At 40.0% G+C, this 25,495-nt stretch overlaps 1 protein-coding gene across 1 annotated transcript in view; it reads left to right on the forward strand.

The window, feature by feature from the left end:
- Positions 1-20,200, forward strand: part of znf804a (zinc finger protein 804A) — an 86,892-nt gene extending 66,692 nt beyond the window's left edge. The window contains 5 exon segments of the mRNA XM_046844598.1: positions 5,737-5,880; positions 11,873-12,003; positions 12,197-12,360; positions 12,363-12,456; positions 12,459-20,200. Of these exon segments, the coding sequence (XP_046700554.1) occupies positions 5,737-5,880; positions 11,873-12,003; positions 12,197-12,360; positions 12,363-12,456; positions 12,459-14,610 (2,685 nt within the window). The 3' untranslated portion in view covers positions 14,611-20,200.
- The last annotated feature ends 5,295 nt before the right edge of the window (positions 20,201-25,495 follow it).

Here is a 25,495-nt window from a genome sequence, read left to right on the forward strand (position 1 = left end):
GTGTGTGTGTGTGTGTGTGTGTGTGTGTGTGTGTGTGCTGTTTTTCTCTCTCCAGGTGAGACAATGTATAAATGCATTTATGTTCAGAGAAGATGGAAAAAATGCATTATAACTGTTAAAATGATTTTTGTGTACATTCAGGTGTGTATCTGTGTGTGTGTGTGTGTGTGTGTGTGTGTGTGTGTGTATATATATACATAAAGTGTATATATTGTGTATTATAAATACACTAGCGTATCACATCATCTCACAGTGCAGCTCAAGAAATATTAAATTCAGATTAATATGGCAGCAAAAAATCTTTATCATGTTTGTCATTTGTGTCACTCTTAAGAAGCGTCTCGTGAGGGAAAGAGTGTTTATAGCTGCTATAACAAGTGAGAATTAGGAAGCGATGAAATATAACTCTAAATGGATAAAAAATACACAAAGTTTTGCTTTTATTGAATAAAGCATTGTAATTGTTAGTGAACTGCTGCATCGTATCAGTGTATTGCTCGATATTTTACAATAAACACACACACACACACACACACTCTCACACACACACACACACACACACACACACACACACACACACAGTGTTTACTACTAAGTATTACTTCATCAGACTGATCTAATCCTGATCTAATACCCAATAGAGATCAGATGTTAACATCTCATCTCTCCTGGTCTCAGATTGTGTATCTGATCCCCTGCTCTTACTTTCCTTTTCATTTCTTTCCTCCAGTAAAATCTTTGTGCAGTAAAACACAATTTAAAATTAAATCATAAACAAATAAAATTGTTCTCATCTCAGATTTACTGCAAATCAATATTTAATAAAGCGTATAAAACACCAAACAGGAACAGCTAAGGCTCTATCCGATTGATTCTCGAAGATCTCGACACACATTCATTCAAAATTTATTATCCCTGTATATCAAAAAGAAATAAGAAGTGTGTGTCTCGATATTATACAAATAACACAAAACACACAAATCACATTCTTCTGCTCTCAGACATTGATTTAGGTGTAGGTTCACTTCTACTGCATGACATTTTCTGAATGAATGTGAACACTGACTGCACCCCCAGGAACCTCCTCACTTTCTCACCTACATCAGAGCTTGACTTTATTAACACCCAGTAGCTGAATGAATCTTCACAACATCTAATGGAACATCTTCCCAGAAGAGTGGAGCTCATTATAACAGCAAATGAGAATAAATGTTGAATAAGATTTTTCGAAAAGATTCACATATCAATCTTATGCACTGCAGGAGATAATGAGCAAAGCTTTAGCATGTGTTATAAACCCTGTTTATATCTCTGATCTTCTTATCACGTCGTTACTTTCTGATTTGATAACAACGTGGATAGTTTCAATTCTCGACATGTTTTTATCACACCATCACGTGGAGACTGTGGAGAATCTGATTAGCACTGTAGTGAATCCATCACACCAGTGTTACAAACCACACCGAGAACCCAGTGTAAGGATCAGACTCAGGAGAACGCCCTCATCTGGGTTCGGTCTAATTGTAGATCTTTCAGCTTGTTACTGGTTTCAGCATTTCTACCGCTCAATACGGAGTCAAGTGAAATGAAGCATAATAAATGCTATAAATGTAAACACAAAATAATTTAGCAGCACTAATAGCTGAGCTCAGCTAATGGTCATGTGATATTAACACATTGTTTTTGCATTTACGTGGGAGGAAATATGTTTTTAAAATGAGGTTAAAAATATCTGTATATATGAAGACGGAGCACAGCTTGTTGCAAGAAAAACAATCTGTGGTTCTGCATCGACAGGGAGCAGAAACCATTCTAATGTAAATGCACATTCTTTATTCACTCAGACGGGAACACTGGCAAATCCATGCAAAAGGTCAAAAACATGATCGATTCTGAAATATATAAATATCTAAACAGAATCAAGGAATCAAGAAACAAGAGAAATAATACAAGATAAGATGCTTTTTCACAGTGGCAGCATCCTCAAACTGGAGTCTGGGACAACAACTAAATGAATCAGTGAGATCTGAGCAACGATGACATGATCCAAATTGTCGAGATCAGACTATTTCTAGTATGCAGGGGTTAGTACCCACCAAAAGTGGTTCAAGGAAGGAGAACCAAAGAACAGTGGCAGGGTCAGCCTGCTCTCAAAGCAGATATGGTATTGTGGGCTGCTGTGGAGAGTGATAGGGAGTTATAGGGGCGTTGGGGAGTTGTGGGTGCTATAGGGAGTTATAGGGAGTTATAGGGAGTTGTGGGTGCTATAGGGAGTTATAGGGAGTTATAGGGAGTTGTGGGTGCTATAGGGAGTTATAGGGAGTTATAGGGAATTGTGGGTGCTACAGGGTGCTATAGGGAGTTGTAGGGTGCTATAGGGAGTTATAGGGAATCGTGGGTGCCAACAGGGTGCTATAGGAAGTTATAGGGAGTTGTGGGTGGGGTGCTTCAGGGTGCTATAGGAAGTTATAGGGATTTGTGGGGTGCTATAGGGAGTTATAGGGAGTTGTGGGGTGCTATAGGGAGTTATAGGGAGTTGTGGGGTGCTATAGGGAGTTATAGGGAGTTATATGGAGTTGTGGGAGCTATAGGGAGTTATAGGGAGTTGTGGGTGCTATATGGAGTTATAGGGAGTTGTGGGTGCTACAGGGTGCTATAGAGTTATAGGGAGTTGTGGGTGCTATAGGAAGTTATAGGGAGTTATAGGGAGTTGTGGGTGCTACAGGGTGCTATAGGGGTTATAGGGAGTTATAGGAGTTGTGGGTGCTATAGGGAGTTATAGGGAGTTGTGGGTGCTATAGGGAGTTATAGGGAGTTGTGGGTGCTATAGGGAGTTATAGGGAGTTGTGGGTGCTACAGGGTGCTATAGGGAGTTGTGGGTGCTATAGGGAGTTATAGGGAGTTGTGGGTGCTATAGGGAGTTATAGGGAGTTTTGGGGTGCTATAGGAAGTTATAGGGAGTTGTGGGTGCTATAGGGAGTTATAGGGAGTTGTGGGTGCTATAGGGAGTTATAGGGAGTTGTGGGTGCTACAGGGTGCTATAGGGAGTTATAGGGAGTTGTGGGTGCTATAGGGAGTTATAGGGAGTTGTGGGTGCTATAGGGAGTTATATTTCGTTGTGGGGAGCATTAGGGAGTTATAGGGAGTTGTGTTAGGTAGTTGTAAGGCAGGGGTGTCAAACTCAGGCCCACGGGCCAAATCAAGTGTGTATTAGAGCTGGTCCGCCAGTATATAGCGCATACACCGCTAATACTACAAATCCCAGAATGCTCCGCTAATACTACAAATCCCAGAATGCTTTGTTAGCACGTCAGTCGAGACCGCTGAAAAACTCCGCCTATTCAGCGCTGAATTTACCCGGAGATTTACCGACTTTAAAGCCCAGAAATGCAGATTTGATCTGCTCAGTAATCCGTTTGTGGTTGACGTGGAAATCGCACCAACCAACCTCCAAATGGAGCTGATTGAACTCCAGTGTAGAGACACGATCAATTCAAAGTAGGACTCTGTGTGTACACACTGCTCCAACTCCGTGTCCAAGCTGCTCAAACACTCTCTGTGTTCACCAGCACATATCTGTGTGTGTAACTGTTCTCTTTAATGAAGATGAACAAAACACCACTCAGGAGTCTCACTGATGAACATCTTCACTCAATCCTGAGGATTTCCTCAGTTTAGAGCCTAAACCCAGACATGATGCTCAGCTCAGAGTCTAAACCCAGACATGATGCACTTGCATCTAAGAAGAGATGGAGGAATCTGGTTCAACCAATGAATGAATGTTGTCTTTATGCACTTTTCTTACTCCAAGGCATGGACTGTTCATGGTTGAAAGATTGCTTTTTTAATTGAAGGAAATTATTATTATTTTTGGTTATGTTGTTGCCCTGTGAAAAATGATTTACATGATAAAGGAACTCAAAAGTCTATAGATAGAGCGAGGCAGACATAATAAGGAACGAATACCACTGATGTGTGTTTTATTTCAAATTTAATTTCTCATGTGTTTATAATATTAAAAACTTTGGTTGTTCCAGATTTAATGTTTATGCAAAACTAAAGTTTGTTTCCATATGAAAAGGTTCAACATTACACATCTGGAGAGATGGAAAATATGCACAATTGCAGTCATTTTTTCAATTAATATTGAGTTTGGCTCGTGACTTCGTCCCAGGTTTTAATTTTGGCCCACTGTAAATTTGAGTTTGACACCCCTGTTATAAGGAGTTGTGGGGAGAGGTTGCAGACAGCTGTGGGAAGTTGTGTGGTGCTGTAAGGTTTTGTGAGGTGCTTTTGGAGAGTTGTGGGGGTGTTGTGGGTGTTGTAGGGAGTTGTGGTGGGTGTCCATTGTTGGAAAGAGTTGTGGTTGTATCGTGGGTGTTGTAGGGAGATGTGGGGTGTTGGGTAGTTGTAGGGAATTGTAGGAGTGTCGGGTAGTTGTAGGAAAATTAGGGAGTTGAGGGAGTTGTGGGTGTTGTTGGGTAGGGAGTTGTGGAGTGTTGTGGGGAGTTGAAGGAGTTGTGGGGTGCTGAGTTGTTGTAGGGAGTTGTGGGGTGTTGGGTAGTTGTAGGGGTTGTGGGAGTGCTGGGTATTTGTAGGGGTTGTGGGGTGCTGGGTAGTTATAGGGAGGTGTGGGGTTGTTGTGGGGAGTTGAGGAGAGTTGTGGGGTGCTGTGGGAGTTAAGGGCAGTTGTGGGGTATTGTAGGTAGTTGTGGGGTGTTGTGTGGAGTTATGGAGAGGTGTGGGGTGTTGTGGGAAGTTGAGGAGAGTTGTGGGGTGCTGTGGGCGTTACGGGCAGTTGTGGGGTATTGTAGGTAGTTGTGGAGAGTTGTGGGGTGTTGTGGGGAGTTGAGGAGAGGTGTGGGGGTGCTGTGGGCAGTTAAGGGCAGTTGTGGGGTATTATAGGTAGTTGTAGGGGTGCTGTGGGGAGTTGAGGAGACATGAGGGGTGCTGTGGGGAGTTGAGGAGAGTTGTGGGGTGCTGTGGGGAGTTAAGGGCAGTTGTGGGGTATTGTAGGTAGTTGTGGGGTGTTGTGGGGAGTTGAGGAGAGTTGTGGGGTGCTGTGGGGAGTTGAGGAGAGTTGTGGGGTGTTGTGGGGTGCTGTGGGAGTTAAGAGCAGTTGTGGGGTATTGTAGGTAGTTGTGGGGTGCTGTGGGGAGTTGGGGAGAGTTGTGGGGTATTGTAGGTAGTTATGGGGGTGTTGTGGAGAGTTGAGGAGAGTTGTGTGGGGTGTTGTGGGGAGTTGAGGAGAGGTGTGGGGTGTTGTGGGGAGTTGAGAGAGTTGTGGGGTATTGTAGGTAGTTGTGGGGGTGCTGTGGGGAGTTGAGGAGAGGTGTGGGGGTGCTGTGGGGAGTTGAGGAGACATGAGGGGGTGCTGTGGGGAGTTATAGAGACGGGTGGGTGTATTGGGGTGTTCTGTGGTGTTCTGTGGTGTTTTTAGTAACTACCATTTTCTAGTCATAAAGTAACTTGAGGCAAACCGGACAATCAGATATAAAGTTTAACCTTTCTAAGTGTCTCTAATCAACTCAAGCTACAATCTCAGCAGTCATGATGCATTATAACACAAATAATCCCAGAAAAGGTCACAACAGAATATTTAGTCAATTAATATCAAACAGCATCATAATCAATGCTGATAAAGAATACAATGTTTTTAAAGATTTATGCCAGGTGTATTGTGGGGCTTGAATGTTACATTAAATGTGTGTGTGTGTGTGTGTGTGTGTGTTTCAGGAATATGCGGAAAAGGAGAAAACGTTGGCTAAAGCTCTGGAGGACCTGAAGGCAAATTTCTACTGCCAGCTGTGTGATAAACAATACTACAAACATCAGGAGTTTGACAATCACATTAACTCGTATGACCATGCGCACAAACAGGTAACACATCACAATCTGAATCGCTGATTCTGAAAGATTCTCACTGATTGTCGACACACCTACACACCATGAACCATCTCCTCAGTCCTCCTACACACTCTGCTCCTCTGACATTCCTCCTCTCTGATCTGTACTCGGCTGAATTTTATTATTATTTATACTTTAGAAATCTTCCTCAGATGTTAGGAGTATGAATGTTCTGCTGTTTTAATTATACTTTTTTAACATATATGTTAAAAAGTTCTTTTCACAACAAAACCATTAAAATTCTGTTTAATATTTCAATTCTCATTTTAACTAAAATGTTTTTTAAATATATACATATTCATATATACATATATACACCAGCCACTGCAAACACAAATGTGTTAAAGAACCCAAAATATATTTTATATCTTTGATTGTCCAAAGTCGTTCCATGTAGCTTTGACTCCTACTCATTCCCTCATCAAAATCACGAGCTCGTTACCTGGAATGGGGTTCAGGTCACAGGTGTGTCTCATCAACAGTTCATTTGTGACCTTTCTTACCTTCTTAATGTGCTTTAGAGCATCTTGTGCAGAGAAAAGTGTGAGTACAGACTAAATATCCCTTTTAGTGCTACTACAATTACTGAACAGATCCATATTATAGCAAGAAACACTGAGTTTATAAAGGTCCATTATTACTTTAAGAAATGTAGCTCAGCCAATCCCAAACATCTTAAGAATGGTGAATGTATCGCCAAGTGCAGTCTCCAAACCATTAAACTCTTTAATGAGACTGACACTCGTGAGGACCAAGAGCTAGCTCTACTGCAGAGGATACGTTTATTAGAATGAACAGCCTCAGAACCACCGCTATACATCAACACTTAAAGTTCAAGTAGCAGAAATATTTAAACATGAAGTCATTATTTCATTATAAATGCTGTGAAGTAAAGCATTTGATTTGTAATTGAAGTACAAGTGAACCTAGAAGAATTTATGCTGTTTTTAAACCGATGCAACTTTCCAGTTTGTTTGTTCATTAAACTAAATTATTAACACTTATTATTAACCTATTACTTATCAAATTCTAAATTAATAGTATGTGTGTAGTAAATATATATATATATATATATATATATATATTTATGGTAGACAGTGAAGAACAGTCTTTTTGCAGGAGGAGAGCAGAGAGAGAGAGACATGGAGAGAGGGGAGAGAGAGGGGAGAGAGAGAGAGAGGGGAGAGAGAGAGAGAGAGAGAGAGGGGAGAGAGAGAGAGAGGGGAGAGAGAGAGAGAGAGAGAGAGAGAGAGAGAGGGGGAGAGAGAGGGGAGAGAGAGAGAGAGAGAGAGAGAGAGAGAGAGAGAGGAAAGCATTAAAGTGGATAAGGGTGAGGGTGAAGGGTGAAGGGTGAAGGGTGAGCTCTATCCACACTCAGTGTGAACATACCCTTTAACATCACTAAATTATATCTGACCTGATGTTCACTTCTCCTTTACCCATGTGCCCTCGCCAGAGTGAATACAATCACTGTCGCTTTCTCAAATGGAAAAGGTTACAGTGAAGCTGAAGCACAGAGTGACACAGAACTGAACTGAATACTGAACATCACATGCTATTTTTATCCCCAACTGTTACTATCTTAATAAACCACACTGATAAAACCTGCTCACACACTCATGCTGACTTGTCTTACTGCCAAAACTGCACGTGTGTGTGTGTGTGTGTGTGTGTGTGTGTGTGTGAGAGGATGATTTAAATGTGATTTAAATGTGAGATAAATGTGGGTGTTTTGAAAGGCGCCATGAAATAAAATGCATTATTATTATTATTATTATAGTGTAAAGTATTTGTGGCTGTTTGACCATTCACTATTATAATTATATATAATAATAAAATAGAATTAATTGTAATAGAATTAAATGAGAGTTTTGACAATTTTAGGATTTCACAAACACGGATCTTTAAAGGTGGTTAGTGGTTATTATAAAGGGTTGTGTTTATATACCATACAAAATATACATAAATCTTACCAATGGAATGCAAGATATCTACATGATACTGTTCATTCCCATCTTCTGTGAGAAATCATAAACAGCATGTTCTCTAATGTCTTCTGGGTGTTTGATGTGTCTCTTTTTATAGTCAAGTCATTCAGGTCTGGAAAGCCAGATGCATTCTATTTTACAGTAGAGGTGATTATCTATCATCCATGCAAGCTAATTATTATGTCTAGAAAACATTTTTCTAAACAATAAAACAAACCAAAGCCAGTCACAGTTATTAGGAATGTAACTGAAGAATGTAATCATGTAATGCAATCTGATTGATGCAATGCAAATAAAAAGCTGGTTTATTAAAGGAGCAGGAAGACAAACCTGTGGAATAATAACAGACACAAGTCTGGTGAACAACAGAGTTCAAACCTGAGTAAAACAAGAACAAGGACTCGGAAACTAAAATGAGAACAAAAGCACAGCGGTATAAATAATAATATATAAATATAAAATGATGACATCAAGACAGGAGCAGAAGAGACGCAAGGAAACAACCAATGACCAGACATGGGTGAAGAAATTACATAAAACCGAACAAAACCATGACCAAAAAAACCAGGACAGGATGTAGCACATCTGTCGGATTTGCACTCTGTCAGCCTTCGGCTGGAGCTCGGCTGAGGAGGCCACCTTGGCAGCCTCTGGAGTGAACTTTGCAGTGAAGGCCATCCTGTCAGCCTCAGGCTGGAGCTTTACTGAACACTGTGATTCACCTTTGTCTCTAATCATCTTCTCTTATAAAAGAAGAGGATTTTCCTGGAGGTTTCTTCTGACAGGCTTAGAGGTAGAGATTAAAGGCAGGACCCATGAACACCTGTTGAACATTCACACCCAACTTCTCCACTGGGAAACTGATTCAAAAGATCATAATATTTTTTTGAAAGTCCAGGAATACACACTCACCAAGCACTTTATTAGGAACATCAACTTATTCTCGTGATCTAATCAGCCCACTGTGTTGCAGCAGTGCAGCTTAATAAATTCCCCACACACAGTCCAGGAGCAGTGAGTAATGTTCACATCAACTATTAGCACTGAGGAAAATCTATTCAATTCTTTTTTTTATTGTAGAGCGTTTTTAACAATAAGCATTTTCTTAAAGGAGCTTTCACAGATAAACTAGTTAAACATTTGTATGAGTTTGCATTGGGATGTTCACATCTGGCAAGAGAACTCAGGAGAAATGCTCTGGATTACTAAATGCTCTGGATTACTGATCGTAAGGGTGTGGATTCAATCTTCAGTATCTTCATGCTGCCACTCTTTGGGCCCTTGAGCAAGGCCCTTAATCCTCTACGCTTTAAGACTAAATTATCTCAGTAGTTCTGACAGTGACATGTTCTTGGTGCCAGAAATGCTCTTTTAAGTGTTTCTAGGACTTCTGATCTTCTGGGATTTTAACATACAACATTCACAGAATTATGCAATAAAAAAAAAAAAAATCAGTCGAGTGGTTGTTCTGTAGACAGAAACATCTTGTAGATGAGAAGGTCAATAAAAAATGACGGAGCTGACAGAAAAGCTACAGTAACTCAGATGAACAGTTGATACCCTCAACACTGATGGACCTGTAAAGAATGGACATACCGTGTCACCCAGATGAAGATGGATTCCCTTCTTCTTGTCTGCTTCATCCCATGTTTTTCTTGATAGTGTTGCCACTGGCTTTGTTTATTAGAAATAAACCAATAGAAAGAAAGAAATAGAAAGTGTTTATACTGAATCTTTTTAATGATAATAAATACATTCTTTATTCACATATCCCAGTGATGCTTTGGGACAATGTGCACTGATAAAAGTGCTATCCATTTAACACTCAAATGAATTAGAATGTCAAAGTTTGTACTAAGTGTCAAAACATAGGTTCACACCCTCAAGACACAAATACCAATAAATCTCCACAAATTACAAAAAAAAAGAAAAAAACAGGCAAGGGTCCAGGTGAAAAGGTGCTGAACTTTGAAAATGTGCACCACTGGGTAACAAAGGTTTAGCAGTATCAAAAGATTAAACACAGTACTGGTGAACGCAACAGTTATAACCTCTATAACTGATAACTGAATGACCTCAGAACAAAACTCATAAACGTACTTATGCATTTGCAGAATGAAAGAGATGTTTGATATATAACCATCGGCAGTAAAAATGTTCTGCATGAGAATAAATCTGCAAACACACATTTACAAAAATCTACAATACAGTGATATTTATGATGGATGGATAAACAGCTGAACACACTACGGTGAGGTTAGTGATTACAGTCCCAGAGCTGTAGGAATAGAGGAGAAAGAAATCATCATGTTCTGCACAGAGAAAGTAGTAGCATTGAGTGAAGCAGATAGGAGGTATTGCTCATGCTGGCTGACTGACAGCTAGACTTACCCCAAAAAACAAACTGACAAAACATCTTGCAATTCAAGTGGTGCTGTGCAGCATAAAAGGCTAACGGTGCTTGGAAAGAGAACATGGAGAGAAGTAAAGAAAAGAACAAAACATACGCCACTATATGCTTGGCAGTCTTTTATCCCTCTAACAAAAAAAACAACACTAGCAACTCTACACCAGCAGTGACCACAGTATACATTCTACTCAAGTGTGTTCAAACACTGACACCTTTTTTGTCAGACTGAATATGAACAAATGAAACAAAAATGAGCAGCGAAAATTATTAGTCATGACACACACCTGCACCGACTTCAGTGTACCATCTTACCTGCAATCTATTTATCTGTTGAATTCAGAGGTTAAGAAAAGATTTTCTGTTGTGTCTCTCATTGTGTTCCTCAAGGCTCAGTACTCGGCCCATTGTTATTCATTAAATACACGCATGCCCTTGGCAATATGATCAAACACATGGCCTGCTGTTTCACTGCCATGCTGATGACACACACACACACACACACACACACACACACACACACACACACACACACACACACAAATACACAGTGTCCTCCCACTCTGACTGACTCATAGTGTGAACTCAATGGCTGTAACTTCCTGAGGCTCAGCAATAACAAATCCGGGGCCACACTGATTGCAACCCCAGAAATCCTAAAGAAAATAAAACACCTCCTAGAACATTATCTTCTCAACTTTATTTCATCATCTCATTCTCTTTCGGTCATTTTAGCGTTTCACATCACACATTGTAGGGCAGAATTTTACAACATAAATACACGACTTATGTTATTTCCTATTTTTATGCGACTATAAGCCAATGAGTGAGTTTTTCATTTCTTACACATCATATTCCTGTTCTTACATTTTAGAAGATTTAAACACTCGTTCCCTCACCAGCCTTTCTGTATTCTCTATTATGGAGTTAATATTTCTGCCATCAACTGCTCCTATACAGAAGTGTATTTGTTCACTTTGTTTACAGTTCTCTATTTTGCACATTGTACTGTATAACACACATAATACATACAGAATCTACACAATGCACCTTATGAGGCTAGCACAACTTTAGTCCTTAACTCTGTGTTGTGCTTATGTAGCACCAGGGTCCAAACTGTTTTATTTCACTGTGTACTGCATCTGCTGTATATGGTTGTAATGTAAGTGAGGTGAGGAGGCCTGAGATGCGGTCAGAGCTCACATTCATCCCAATGAAATGGTGTAGTAAAGTTGGAGCTCTATAGCAGACCACACAAGAGCTTCCTCTCCAAACCATGTAAAGCAGATCTTCATGGAGCTGGCTTTGTACACAGTGGCATTGCCATGCTGGAATAGGTTTTGGGTTTCCAAATTCAAGTGAATGCAAAAGTTTGCTATACTGCATCCATAGATAAGAGTTTGGAGAAGAACCACGTAGCAGGAATGGTCAAGTGTCCCAATACATGCATAAACTAAGCAGTTATTCTAAAATATGTACAGACACATTTATTACACTAAAGAAAAATTTATTTTAATACACAATAATAATAATAATAATAATAATCTGTATTATTTTTATATGTGTGCAGAGGCTGAAGGAGCTAAAACAGAGGGAATTTGCCCGCAATGTGGCCTCCAAATTAAGGAAGGATGAGCAGAAGCAGGAACGAGCGCTCCGGCGGCTACACAAATTGGCCGAACAACGGAGAGAGGTTCAATGGTGGGTCATAGGGATAATTCATTTCTACATGAAATAATATTTAACCTTCTAGGACAGTTGAGTATCGAATACACTGACCCATGCGATACAGTTTTGGAGATTATAGCATTAAAATTGTAAGAGCATTACTCCTGGGTTTGGTATCTCTCTGCATACTGTATAACTGTTCTACTCTTTTTTGTCCGTGTAGTAGTGCTCCAGGAAGTGGCCCGATGTTTAAATCCACCACTGTGGCAGTAGAAAGTTTAAATAAATCCTGCTTTATGGATAAGGATGAAAACCAAAACATTGCAGAACAGGAGACAGAATCTCAAATCTCATGGCCATATCGAGGAATAACGAAGAAACAAACTCTTCGTCAAAGATCGCCTTCTCCTTTTCCTTTCCAAAGAGAGCTTCACTTAAGCTGGAGTCTTCAGCTGCAGTGTTTTGTGAGAGTACCGAGGAGAAAAGCTGATTAATTATAATACAGAGATGGTGACACATCAAAAGAGTTCCAGCAAAAGTGCCCTGAATGATGCAATGCCTCAGTCAGATCTGTGTGCTTTCCTCGTTTACTCAGAGGACAGATCAGTGTCTCCAATTAGCCACTTTACTGCTGTCCCTGGAGGATCGGATCTCAGTCTGGACTTGGAAGAGAGCAATATACCTGAAAATAAAGAAGATAATGGTCAGGAAGAGAGCACCATAAGCAATGCTCCTCAACCTATGTCATGTGAAGTCAATTCATTTCAAAGCCAAGAAAAAGACAACACTTCTCTCAGAAGACCAAGCCAACCTTTTATCTCTGTTGTGGGCCGAGATGGTAAAACTATCTTCCAATGGCCTTCAGAAATGGTGTACTTCACAAAAACAGAGCCCTCCATCTCCTTCGGATGCAACCCTCTCCACTTCGACTTCAGAGGTTCCCAGTTCAGGAAGTCCACTGATGACTTTCAGAACAAAAATGACCAAGAATTGTCTTTCATTTCTGAAAAAAGCCCCAAAACGTCCTCAGTCTCCTGCGAGTTTTCCACAGAGGAGGCCACATGTAAAGTGGAAAAAAAGATCCGAAAGTGCCACCTGCATTCCAGCGATGCACAGAGCAAATACAAGCATCTGAAAAATTGGGCTCAGAGCAGCAAGAGAGCGGAGGACAAATTGCAAGGCAGAGAGCGACGCCATTACAGAAGTCAGCACAAAAAAAGGCACAAGAGAAGAAGTAGGAGGGAGAAGGAGGATCACAGTGAGCTGGAGCAGAGTGCAAACATGAAAAAATGGACTAAACTCCACAAACAAGAAGGATTTGAAAGCCAATTTAAAGGCTGTGCTGCACAGCGAGAGCAGCCATTAGAGAAGTCAAAGCAATCAGCTCAGAATCAGGCAGAGAATAACAGCATTGTTTCCTCAGCAGGAAGCTCAGTCGAAGCTGAAAAGGTACTTGATAACAGTGGGGAGATTGTAGATGTTTCTGCTTTAGAGCAGACAATGATGACACAAAATGACTCACACCGTCTCAGTATGATTCCTTCTGATCGAGAAACATCAGCCTCAGATCACAGCAGCCCAACTATACCAAAGAAACGAAAAAGTGATTCCCAGAGCAAAGAGGATAATGTATGGTCAGATCAGGCACAGTGTGGGGTAAGTGAGGAGCTAGGTGAAGAGGAAAAAGAAGAAGAAGATGTTTTTTGTCAAAATCATGGATGCAAAAGACAAAGAATCGATCAAACCACACCTCTTCCTGATGAACATGCTGTTTTTGTTTTAAATGAATCCGTGGGAACGATGGACATTGATTCAACATGGAATACCCCCGATTTAAAGGATACAGCACCATGTGACGCTGTAAAAGGAGATAATGCAGCAGGTGAAGCTTCTATTGATAAAAACCCTATTCCCTGTTTCTCAGAGATAAATTCTCAGGCTGTAACTGAGCGAGATCTACAGCCTAAAGACACAAATCAGCTTCCTATAGTCCGAAATTGTGACTCGGCAACAGAGCAAGAATCTGCAAATGAGTGTAAGAAATGTCCCATCTCATCTCGAGTCAAAGAGAAAGAGAAAGTCAGCCATGATAAATCCTGCCAGCACACTCCACCATTGCCAGGCTTTCAACTCCGGGATGAGGAAATGCCGAAATGCGCGATCCGGGGTCCATTCAACCCGATGCTGTGCTTTACATCTCAACTCAATGGTGTGGAAACGCATGGCCTTCTTCACAGCCACACCCACAAACATGTCTTGCACCAGAAGGTGTTTTCTCCTAAGCTCAGACCAACACTTCCTATCTCCTCCCCAGTTCTTCACCCTGTTCACTTAGCATCGGCCATTCCATCCAGTTCTATCACCGTCCTCCAGCATCACTCAACCTTCCTGCCTGCTCAGCCTTCCCTTTTTGCCCAGGTAGTGCCTGTTAGCCGCTTTCCCCTTGCCCCTGAGATCACACCCTTCATAACCTCGTCCCAGGTTTCAATGGTGGCTCCGCCCTCTATCCACACAACGGCCGTGACGTTCCACACTTTACCTCAACCTCAGGTCTTTCGGCCGCTCCTGCACCCCCCTGCACCTTTTCCACCCTTATTACCCCATCATACTACTGTCATCCCCCTTCAGCCGCTCTTCTGAGATTATTACCACTTGATAATGTAGTTTTAGTATTAAAATGTTATAAAGTACATTTAAAACTCAGTAATATACATAAATATACCACTGGAGGGAGCAAACTAGTGTCTATGCCTTTCTTTTTTTTTGACTGAATGTGTTTGTGTCTAGATGGATAGGACACTGCAGATGTTAGAGCTTTTTCTTTTCCATAAAGACGTAGTCAGGTAAATGACTAATCTTTTTCTTACAAATGAGCCATGACACTGCAGGACAAGCAGCAACACATTCTTTAGAGATGTAACATTTATAGTCTTCAATTTTAATGAGCTCATACCTATCAGAGGTGCAGGATCTCTTAGTTGTACACAAAAATGAAAGGAAAACTCCACCATGAATGACTTACACATTCATTATTCTAACTATCATGTACTCCAGCAGCATTAAAGACGTATTCAATAACTCAATGGTTTATTTTCATAAATTACCAGCAAGACCATTCAAATACCTGCTGATTGTGACATTGCAAAACAACATTCATCTACCAGTTAATAGCACCACCAATGCTTTTATCATCTTATAGATCTCTAACCAGCTGAGCCGAGTTTCTGTCCTCATCTACCTGCAGCACTTTGACTTCTGCATTTGCTGCAACATTACAAATCTGCTGGATTAATAAGATGTTAAACGTCACTGAAAAATGAAACGTGAGCAAGAAGAGAAAGATTGTGATTAAAGCGAACAGTAATATCTATGTTGAAGATCATCTCACAAAATAAATACAAAAAAAACCTCAACAAATCAACAAACATCACATCAGATTAGACCCAGAATCACAAAACATCCACATCAGTGATATTTCAGTGTCATTATCATTCAGGGTGGAGTTTTCCTTTCTAACCTGCTTTTTGATATTTAGTTCAGAATTAACTCAGAATCACATTTGTGTGTTTTATGGATCATGTAAATTATTTCTAGTGCTTTTATCAGATTGAAATCCAAGGCCCCCATTAGCACAGGATAGCAAGAATGCATGCCGATAAGTGTTAGAAAACACATACACAAAAAAAAAAAAAACCATGCAAAGCAAACACGCATTTAAAAAGATCAAAATAAAACAACTGACATGATGCACAATATATTCATTCAACCACCACAGACCTCAAACTCCAGATCTACAGCATTATTCCAGAAAAAGCACAACGTGTAGAAACATTCATTTCTTCATCAAAGAAATGTTTTGTTTTGGAGAATCAGATACTGAACTCAATCATTTGCAAAATAAAGTCACAATGAATTTATGGCACTGATTCTCAAATAACAAAACAATGTACTGAAATAACACAATAATAAAAACTCATCGCATTAATAAATATCGAGAAAATACATGAATAGTATAAGAAAGTAAAGTAGGTGAATTGGCTCCTTGTGTGATTTATGGTATAATTTACTATGAAATCATCACCCTCTTGTGTTTCCCTACGCCCTCCATAGAAGTGCACTATTTACAGTATAAACTAGACGAGGTTTTTATTTCCGACTCGGGAGCATGAAGCAGGTCCGGATTAAGCCAGTTATTGAACAACTGTGATTTTGGTAGATTTGTCTTGTTATGAGTTGCTAGAATGTTTGTTTTTTGTGTTTATTTTGATGTATTAATTATTTAAATATAGAAATCATAAGCGAATAAAAAAAAAAAACAGCCAATTAAATCAAATATGCACAATTTTTAAATCTAAATTTCCTGCTAATGCCAAATAATTTCAACATAAAAATTCAATATAATAACAAGTTCCTTGTGCGCCCTGGACATGCTAAATACCTTGTAGCATTAGCATCTTAGTGGAATTGACTTGTGTTTTATTCTTGAAAATGTTTGTTCTTACACCTGAGATCTTTAGAAGTTCTGCAGCAGAAGTATTTATTCACTAATCTTTACTTAACAGGACGTAAACATTGTTGTGGTTGAAAGAATGGCACAGTTCCGTACACAGCAGTTTAACGATATCAGGACCAACACCATACACTGCACAAATCTGCGTAGTTCAAAGTTCACACTGCTTTTACTGAAATTGTTCCAATGTTTTACTTCTATTCTTACATAAACGTCTCCTGTAAAGCTTTAGATTTATTACACTATATGTGTTGGTGTGAAGTTCTCGCCCCTCTGTTCTGTTGTTTCTCAGGTCTTCTGACTAATTATTAAATAAATCGCAGTGCACATCAGCAACATTACTGCAAACCGCTCACAAACTGTCCACGTGAACCCTGACGTCTCCGTTCTAGCTGCATCTCGTTCTTCTCAACAAGAAACTCTGATCTAATACAGAAGTGAGTCAGTGAGTGTTCAACATGAAGGGGTCATTAACCCCATTGAGAACTGATTATTAATATTAGGGTTTGAAATGCAGGTTTTTTCCATAAAGTATTTTATCTTTTACAATAAAATTATGAAGACATTACTGTTCCTTCTGGAACCTTAATCATCCAAAGAATTTAAAGCTAGTCATGGCCATGGCCAGACCTACACCTGACGGCCAGGGGCACGATTTTAGGGACATGATGCCCTCGTTCAAGGTTCAAGATATTTAGAGAAAAAAGCATTATAATAAATATAGGAATTGTGTCACTTCAGGGAAATTCAGAACATATCAACATACACACAAAAAGTTACATTTGCATTGTACTGTGTGTTGATGGTTATTTAATGTTCCATAAGAACAAATACTAATGTGGCATCAACAATAACAAAGAAATAGAAAACTAAAGCTAACATACCCTAATGTACAGTTTATATGAGACAGATGATCCAGTACAGGCACGGGTGCTCGTTGATGGGAATTTGATTGTATGTCTTGGGTATAAAATCAAACATGACTCCTCAAAAGATCTACTGGCTTTAGTAAGATCTCCCAGGTCAAAATGTAAAAGTCAGGAGTGCTTTGTTTTTTTGGAAATCTTAAACAATCACTTCAATACAAATATTTAACACTTACTTACAAACACAGTAAAATATCAATTTCAGTTTTTCAAGCACTTTCCATCATGTCTATAAATAGATTTCAGTAGATGCGTGAAGATCGTTTGAATTCCGCATCTTTGAGTTCAGTATCTCACTTTCCTGAGCCTTGTGCGCCCTCTGGCTGTAAAAATATATTCAGATTGCCCAGAACAAATCATGTACTTGTGAGTGAAAATGTATAGATGCAGGAAAAGTGATAGAGAGCTGATGATGAGCAGATGGACAATGAGATGAGACAATGAGCCAAAGGGTCTTTAAATGACTTTCTTACTGGAACAAGGAGTTTTTCCAGACTCTGTGGATTACTGGCTGGGACTAAAAACAGATTTGAGAAACTGTACAGAATCTAAAATAAAGACATGACATCCATTACATTTTCCTGAGATAGTGAAGGAGGTGCTTGAAAATAGGTTTTTATTGCCAGGAAATAAATCACCTCTCCAGCATGACTGCACATCCTCGATTCCTGTACATATTCACTGCTAAACCCATGTGAATGTGCTCCTCAAACACAACAGGGCAGTTTGGATTTCTACTTAAATCTATCATTTTTTTGTTACATCGTGTGTGGTTTTCCTTTTTCTTTCTAAATGTGATGTTTCTATAGACAGTCAGATTATTAACATGGAACAGATTGCTAAAGTAAAGCTGTTGTTTTGAGGTTTGACGTTGACGGTTTGATTGCGGTCAGGATATCAGAGGGCGGCCCTGAGCTGTCATCACCCCCATCATCAGGTCTAAAAGGGTCGCAGAAATGCTGACTGCTGTTGTTTTAAGTGCACATGAGTCTGTAGCAGCTTGTGATGAGACATGTGAGTGGAAGTTCATTCTGAACTTTAGAACTTTGACGGAACCATAATGGAAAATAAACTACAGCTGTTACTATAGAAACAATATCATACATATCAGAACGAGTGCATTATTATAATTCTGTGCTTCGCAGCTGCACTGTTTGTCACAGCAGCAGTTTTAGGAATTTAAACCGCACCTTTTTACCAATTACCCATTATCACTCTGTGTCCACTTTATTAGGAACACCTGTAGAACTGCACATTTATGTAGTTATCAAATCACCAACATTATGTGATTGCAGCCCAATGCTACAAATCATGCAGATAAAAGTGAAGAGCTTCAGTTCTCATCAAACATCAGAATGAATAGAAAATGTGAACTATGATTGCTGGTACACACTGGTTCAAAAACAACAACAAAATTGATTGAGAGATCTGTGGGTAAGAGCATCTGGTTTGGAAACGGATTGTGTGTCAGAAAGTATGCAGTATTTAAATCATTACTCTTTACAAACGTGGTGAGCAAACAAACTTCTCCGCAGAAGAACACGTCCAGTTCCACTCATCCAGAACATAAATCTGAGGCTCTCACAGTCACAGCTTCAGTTTAAACAGAATAAAAAGGAGATTCATCTGGTCTTTTTTACATCCTTTACCTGCCTGGTGTGTGAGTCTGTGCTCAGGATGGCCTCAGTTTCTTGGTTTTGGCTGACAGGAATGGAACCTGATGTTATACTTCTTATGTAGCTCATCTACCTCAAGAGCTGGTGTGATCTAAGATGCTTTTCTACACACCATGGTCATAAAACAATATTATTTGAGGTACGATGCTTAAAAGTGGAAGCTCAGCAGTTTTCAGTGGTTGGAATCCATTGTTGGATTTGTTATTTGATGGTCATGAGTTCAAATCTCAGCACCACCAATTTCAGAAAAGCCCTCAACCTGTATCTGCTCAGCTGAGGTCACATGTGATTCTGGAAAACACTATCTGACAGACGGTATTGCAGTCTTAACTAAAGTCTTGCAGTTTTTACTTAATTGGTGTTAACTAACACCAATCTGTTCATTTTATTCCCCGGGTTTCTCTTTCATCAGCCTGCTGATCTTTCACATTAATCATGGGTTTGCTCTTCAACCTGTTTCAGGGTAAGTTGGTTCTGTGTGAAAAAAACCAGCTGGAGACCAGCAATTCATAAAAAACTGAATCCAGCTCATCTGATCCAGATTCCACTTTCTCTTCATTCTGATCTTTGATATGGACATTAAAAGTTCTGTATCTGTGTGTATTTGTTTTTGCATATTGAACTGAAATGTATAGATTTATTTATGATGGCTATAAATATGATACCTTTAGAAAAATGTCCTATCATCGAATAGTCCTGACCTGCAGACAATGAACTTCTAATGAGTGAAGAAATAAAACACAAGTCCTGATCTAAACTCAGAACGTTTCAGTGAAGAGAGTGTGATAAAGAGAAATCTGAACTCTAACTGTAATCTAGATGAGGTTTTTGTGCTGACACTTCATTTAATGATGTTTTAGTGTCCTATCTGTTCTTCTCCCACTGCACTGAAAAATCACTGTTTATAGACACAAAGCATTTCCTGTTTTTCCCCTGAATATATCAATGAACAATGTTTATAAATCATGTAATATTTAATTAAGATGTAAATATGTTCATGTTTTTATTGTGTAAGGTATCAAGTGTGTATGAAATATTTAGATAAGACAAAGCGACTATGTTTTTTACGATACTTTGCCAAACAGATGCTGTTCAGACATATCTAATAAAACACACAAACGTGGAAAATGTGTGTGTCTTGTAGTGTGCTGAAGACTATAGTAAGAGCTTATATTTAAATATAGTTCTTCTAAGCTGTGGACACACACACACACACACACACACACACACACACACACACAAGATGTGAGTCATCACCTCAGATCAGCAGGTTTCTGGAGCGGATATACTGTTTCTCACTCAGCGTGTACAGGAACGAACACACACACACACACACGCACACGCACACACACACACACACACACACACACACACACACACACACACACACACACACACACACACACTGTCCTGCTGATTTAACATGAAAATCTGATGCTGCTCAGGAGTGAGCTTCACGTCTTGGCTCTGATTCTTACACACCTGTTGTGCTGACTTCTGTCATGCTGACCCAAGAGATACTGGATCATCTTTACATTATAGACCAATTTATTTACAGCATTTATGTCCTACAAACACACAGCCTTTTACAGCCAATCAGATCACTGCATACAGTATACACTGAAACATATTTATATATAATCTTCTCTAAGTGAAGAGAAAAACCAAGTGAAATATAATATTTCTGTACTGATATGAATAATAACTCATTTCATGGTCTGATCACTTTATTATATTAAATATTAATAACAGTACAATATAATGTTATAATAAAATAGGATATGGACCACAATTACACAGTTGCTCATCGACAGTCAGGAGTTTGTTATTAATATAAATACAGTGATGTACTGCACAGTCTAATGTGTGTTGCACAAAATATGGAAGCAGAAATGTATTACACGCAGAATCGTATTGCACGTCCCCTTCTGATAACAGTTATGCACAGTTTTATTTGAGGGCTGAGGGTGGTTTAGCTGCTCTGGTTACAGAACAGAAGATCGGGTTGAAACCCCAGTAACACCATACTGCCTCTATTGGGTCTCAAAAAACGCCCACAGTCTCGTGAAGAAAAAACATTTCACTGTGACGTTATGAAAAATGTTAAATTAATTCATTTTTATATAGGTATGATGAGAGCTACCGTGCACACACACACACACACACACACACACACACAGTGCAGTCCAGAAGACGTTAGTTATTCCGGTGCTAGTGTTGAATGGATGTATGTTCTGATTCTTTTTCCTAAGGTAGCACCACATGAGGCACAATGAAGCAACTGATCAACTCTCAGAAAAGGTTTCTTTACTAAGAAAAACAACCAGAAGTCCCACTCATCTGAAGAGTGATGGCATAAGGAAGAAACCTTGAGAGGAACCAGACTCAAGAGGGAACCTCATCCTCATCTGGATGACACAGAATGTCCATTTATTACAGATAAATGATGTTGAGGAGCAGTGATGGAGATCAGAGCAAACTGTAGTCCTGAGTCAGTGTAGCAGACTGTTGATATTAACTACAGTCCAAATCCATCCTCAAAGCTCCTGTTCTTACTCTGTAATTGTATGGATCTCAGGGCTGTGAAACATCAACAGAAACAGCACAGACTCACCTCCAATTAAAGAGAACACTATCCAAAAGAAGACCAGGATGAAACAGAAATATCTGAGCTTAGGAGAGGGGAAGGAACAGTGGTTACTGGTACCTCAGGAGGATGTTTAACTCGACAGAGAAAGAGAGAGAGAGAGAGAGAGAGAGACAGAGCGAGAGAGAGAGAGAGAGAGAGTGGTTAGGTGCCCCCGGTTTATCGCGGAATTGCATTTGCCACATAACTAGTTTGTTTAGCTGATTTTCCCAGTCTCTCATGGATAGCACAATAGACCAAAACCATATGGAAGTTAACCGGTTAGCCTTCGCCCCTGCAAACAGGAAAGGGCTCAGTGCCGATCCTTGATGCAGTCCAACCTTCACCTTGAACCAGTCTGTCGTTCCTACTGCACACTTCACTGCTGTCACACTGTCCTCATACATGTCCTCCCTCACATACTTCTCTGACACACCAGACTTCCTCATACAATACCACCACTCCTCTCTCCACCCTGTCGTACGCTTTCTCTAAATCCACAAACACACAATGCAACTCCTTCTGTCCTTCTCTATACTTCTCCATCAACATTCTCAAAGCAAATAATGCATCTGTGGTGCTCTTCCTCAGCATGAAACCATACTGCTGCTCACCGATGGTCACCTCTTCTCTCAGCCTGGCTTCCACTACTCTTTCCCATAACTTCATGGTGTGACTGATCAACTTTATTCCCCTGTAGTTACTGCAGAAATAAGACTATTCCAGATTTTAGGAGCTAAATGTGACATTTTGTCTCATTCTGAACTAACTGTATCTTGTTTATTAATGACGCAGGACATCCACCTAGTAATGCATTACAATAGTCCAGTCTGGAGATCATGAATGCATGGACGAGCTTCTCTGCATCAGATATAGACAACATGTTTCTTAGCTTAGAAATATTTCTAAGGTGGAAGAAGGCTGTTTTTGTAACTTGGTTGATGTGGTTTTTAAAAGACAAGTTGCTCTAAAATAACTCCCAGGTCTTTTACTGTTGGACTAGTGGTTACAGAACATCCGTCTAAATGCAAGTTGAGATGCTGGAGCTTCTGTCTACTGGTTTTTGGGCTGATAAGCAAAATCTCCGTCTTATCAGAATGTAGTAGTAGAAAGTTTACTAGCATTAGCCTGGATAGCTCTCCATTTAAATCTACAAAATGGTAACATTCAGACAGGTAGGATTTAAACCAGCTTAATGCCTGTCCCTGAATGCTGATGTAATTCTGTAAGCGATCTAGGAGGAGATCATGATCTATAGTGTCGAATGCAGCACTAAGATCTAGTAAAACTAACAGCGAGATGAAGCCTTGGTCTGAAGCTAAAAACAGGTCATTAGTGATTTTAACTAGAGCAGTTTCTGTGCTATGATGGAGCCTGAAACCTGACTGAAACTCCTCAAAGATATTGTTCTCTTGTTAACAGAACTGGGCAGCGACAATCTTTTGAATCTATTGAATTTTATTTCATTTATTGAACACACTAAAACTAAATGTTTTTTTATCGTAAATATGAATAAAAAAGACAGGAATAATATTCCAGAATAAATCAACTTAAACTTTAAATATTTTGCTCTTCATATAAATATCTCCTGTCAAAATTATACAAGTTAGAAATATGAACATGGGAAAAAACCCTGAAAAAATAAACATTGTGCTTTTAAGTAAACGTTAAAATAACAACAAATCATAACAATCAGATTTCTTTGCTCTTATGCCATTTCATAAAAAATAATCTTAAACTTTAAATAACTTAAAATATTTTGCTCTCTATAAAAGTATCTCCTGTGGAACACCAGCCGTCTCACAGCTTCATCATGCAGCTCTTCAGAAACTCTCCCTCAGTAAATAACCTGCTGATGAGACTCTGATTTCTCCTCTGTTTTCACACCAGCTTCACTTTGGGATTTTGCTCTGGTGAAAAACATCTGCTGAAATGTCAGATTCTTCTTTAACTCTTCTACTTTCTGTATCTTCTGCTCTGCATTCAGGTTCTTCAGCTTCTCCTGATTTTTTGTCTCGTAGTTCCGTCTCAGATTCAATTCCTTAATTACAGTCACATTCACTCCACTAATAACACACACACACACACACACACACACACACACACACACATACACACGTGTTTACCGCCAGTGTCAGTAAACATCTACTCAGAGTCAACTTTTCTCTTCACCACTGTGAGGCGCTGTTTCACAATAACTGTACAATAAAGTTAAATACATCAGCAGGAGCTCCACTTGATTGATGCTGGAATGTTCTCAGGTAGTCTAGTGTTCGGTAAGGCAGCTGAAGCGATGCATTATGGGATCTGTAGTTTGTGTTATCAGCGCTTCATATCGCCGGGACATTAATAACTATAATAATAGATCTTTATAAAATCATCTCGCGGGCCGGATATAATTGTACGTCGGGACGGATGTGGCCTGCGGGTCTGAGTTTGACACATATGATCTACATGAATATTAAAATCTCCTACAAGCAGCACTTTATCAAAATTGATGAAGAGGTCTGAAAGAAAACAAGCAAACTCTTGAAGAAAATCAGCGTAGGGCCCTGGGGGTCTGTACACGGTGACTAGAGCGAGTTTACTATGTATGTCTGAAAGCACAACTTTAAGAACGAGCACTTCAAATGATTTAAAGCTGAATCCTAACATCTGACTAACATTAAGAAGGGCACTATAAATGGTTGCTACTGATGTCTTACCCGTCAGATGGTGTGAAGTATCCTAGAGATGTTATCTGATAGCACTGCTGCTCCAACTCTGCTGGGGTGCAGGCCATCAGGGCGTAGTGTCCTGACACTATGATCCTCATTGTGGGCGATGTGCTGCGTACCGTCTACACCAGAATCCTGAAATCCCTCTTTAAGATCTCTGTCTGCCTCAGCCAGGTGTCGTTCACTCCAGCATGAAGAACAACAGCTCCGAAGTTCTCTCTCAGAATCGCAGGAACCTGTGCAGCGTCATCGAGAACATGCAAGTGTGCACCTTACCTTTAGCTCTGGTAGAGCGGACATGCCAGACGATGGAATCTCCGAGAATCACAGTATCGCGTTCCGTCTCGCAGAGAGGGGCAAATCGGTTCTCAGTCGAGATCTCGAAGGCCGGTGGTGGCGGGGTAGACGTCCTCGACCGGGGCTTGGCTCGTGTCTTCCGCTGCTGCAGCATCCAGGGTCCGTGGTGCCCCGGTGCCGGAGTGAACGATACCTGGGTGGGCTGCGTTGTAGGTGTGCTGGGCCTGCTTTCCGCTCTCGCAGCTGGGCATGGTTTGCATGTAGGTCGCGGATCTGTTTCTCCAAAGTCTCAAGCTCCAACTCCACATTTTGCAACTCGAACGAGTCCTCACCTGTGCTCAAAGGCAGACACACAACCAACATAGTGCTTATAATAGCGAATAGAGTTCAGATAAAGTGTGTGAGGCAACAAATTTAATCAACACTAGTGATAGTCAGGAGTCAGGAAGACAAAAAACAATTGTTCAGGATTGTTTAAGGAGGAAAAAAGATCAACTGTAAAGTTTAAGTTTAAAAACGCCAACAGAAATACAAACTTGGAAATCACGGCAAACAAGGCAAACACAGGAAGATACGTCACCATGGTGGTGCAGGACATGTATGAGGAAGTCTGGTGTGTCAGAGAAGTATGTGAGGGTGGTGCAGGACATGTATGAGGACAGTGTGACAGCAGTGAAGTGTGCAGTTTGGAACGACAGACTGGTTTAAAGTGGAGGTTGGACTGCATCAAAGATTGGGCCTAAGCCCTTTCCTGTTTGCAGTGGTGATGGACA

This window comes from Silurus meridionalis, unplaced genomic scaffold (assembly GCF_014805685.1).
Source record: "Silurus meridionalis isolate SWU-2019-XX unplaced genomic scaffold, ASM1480568v1 Scaffold70, whole genome shotgun sequence".
NCBI lineage: Eukaryota > Metazoa > Chordata > Actinopteri > Siluriformes > Siluridae > Silurus > Silurus meridionalis.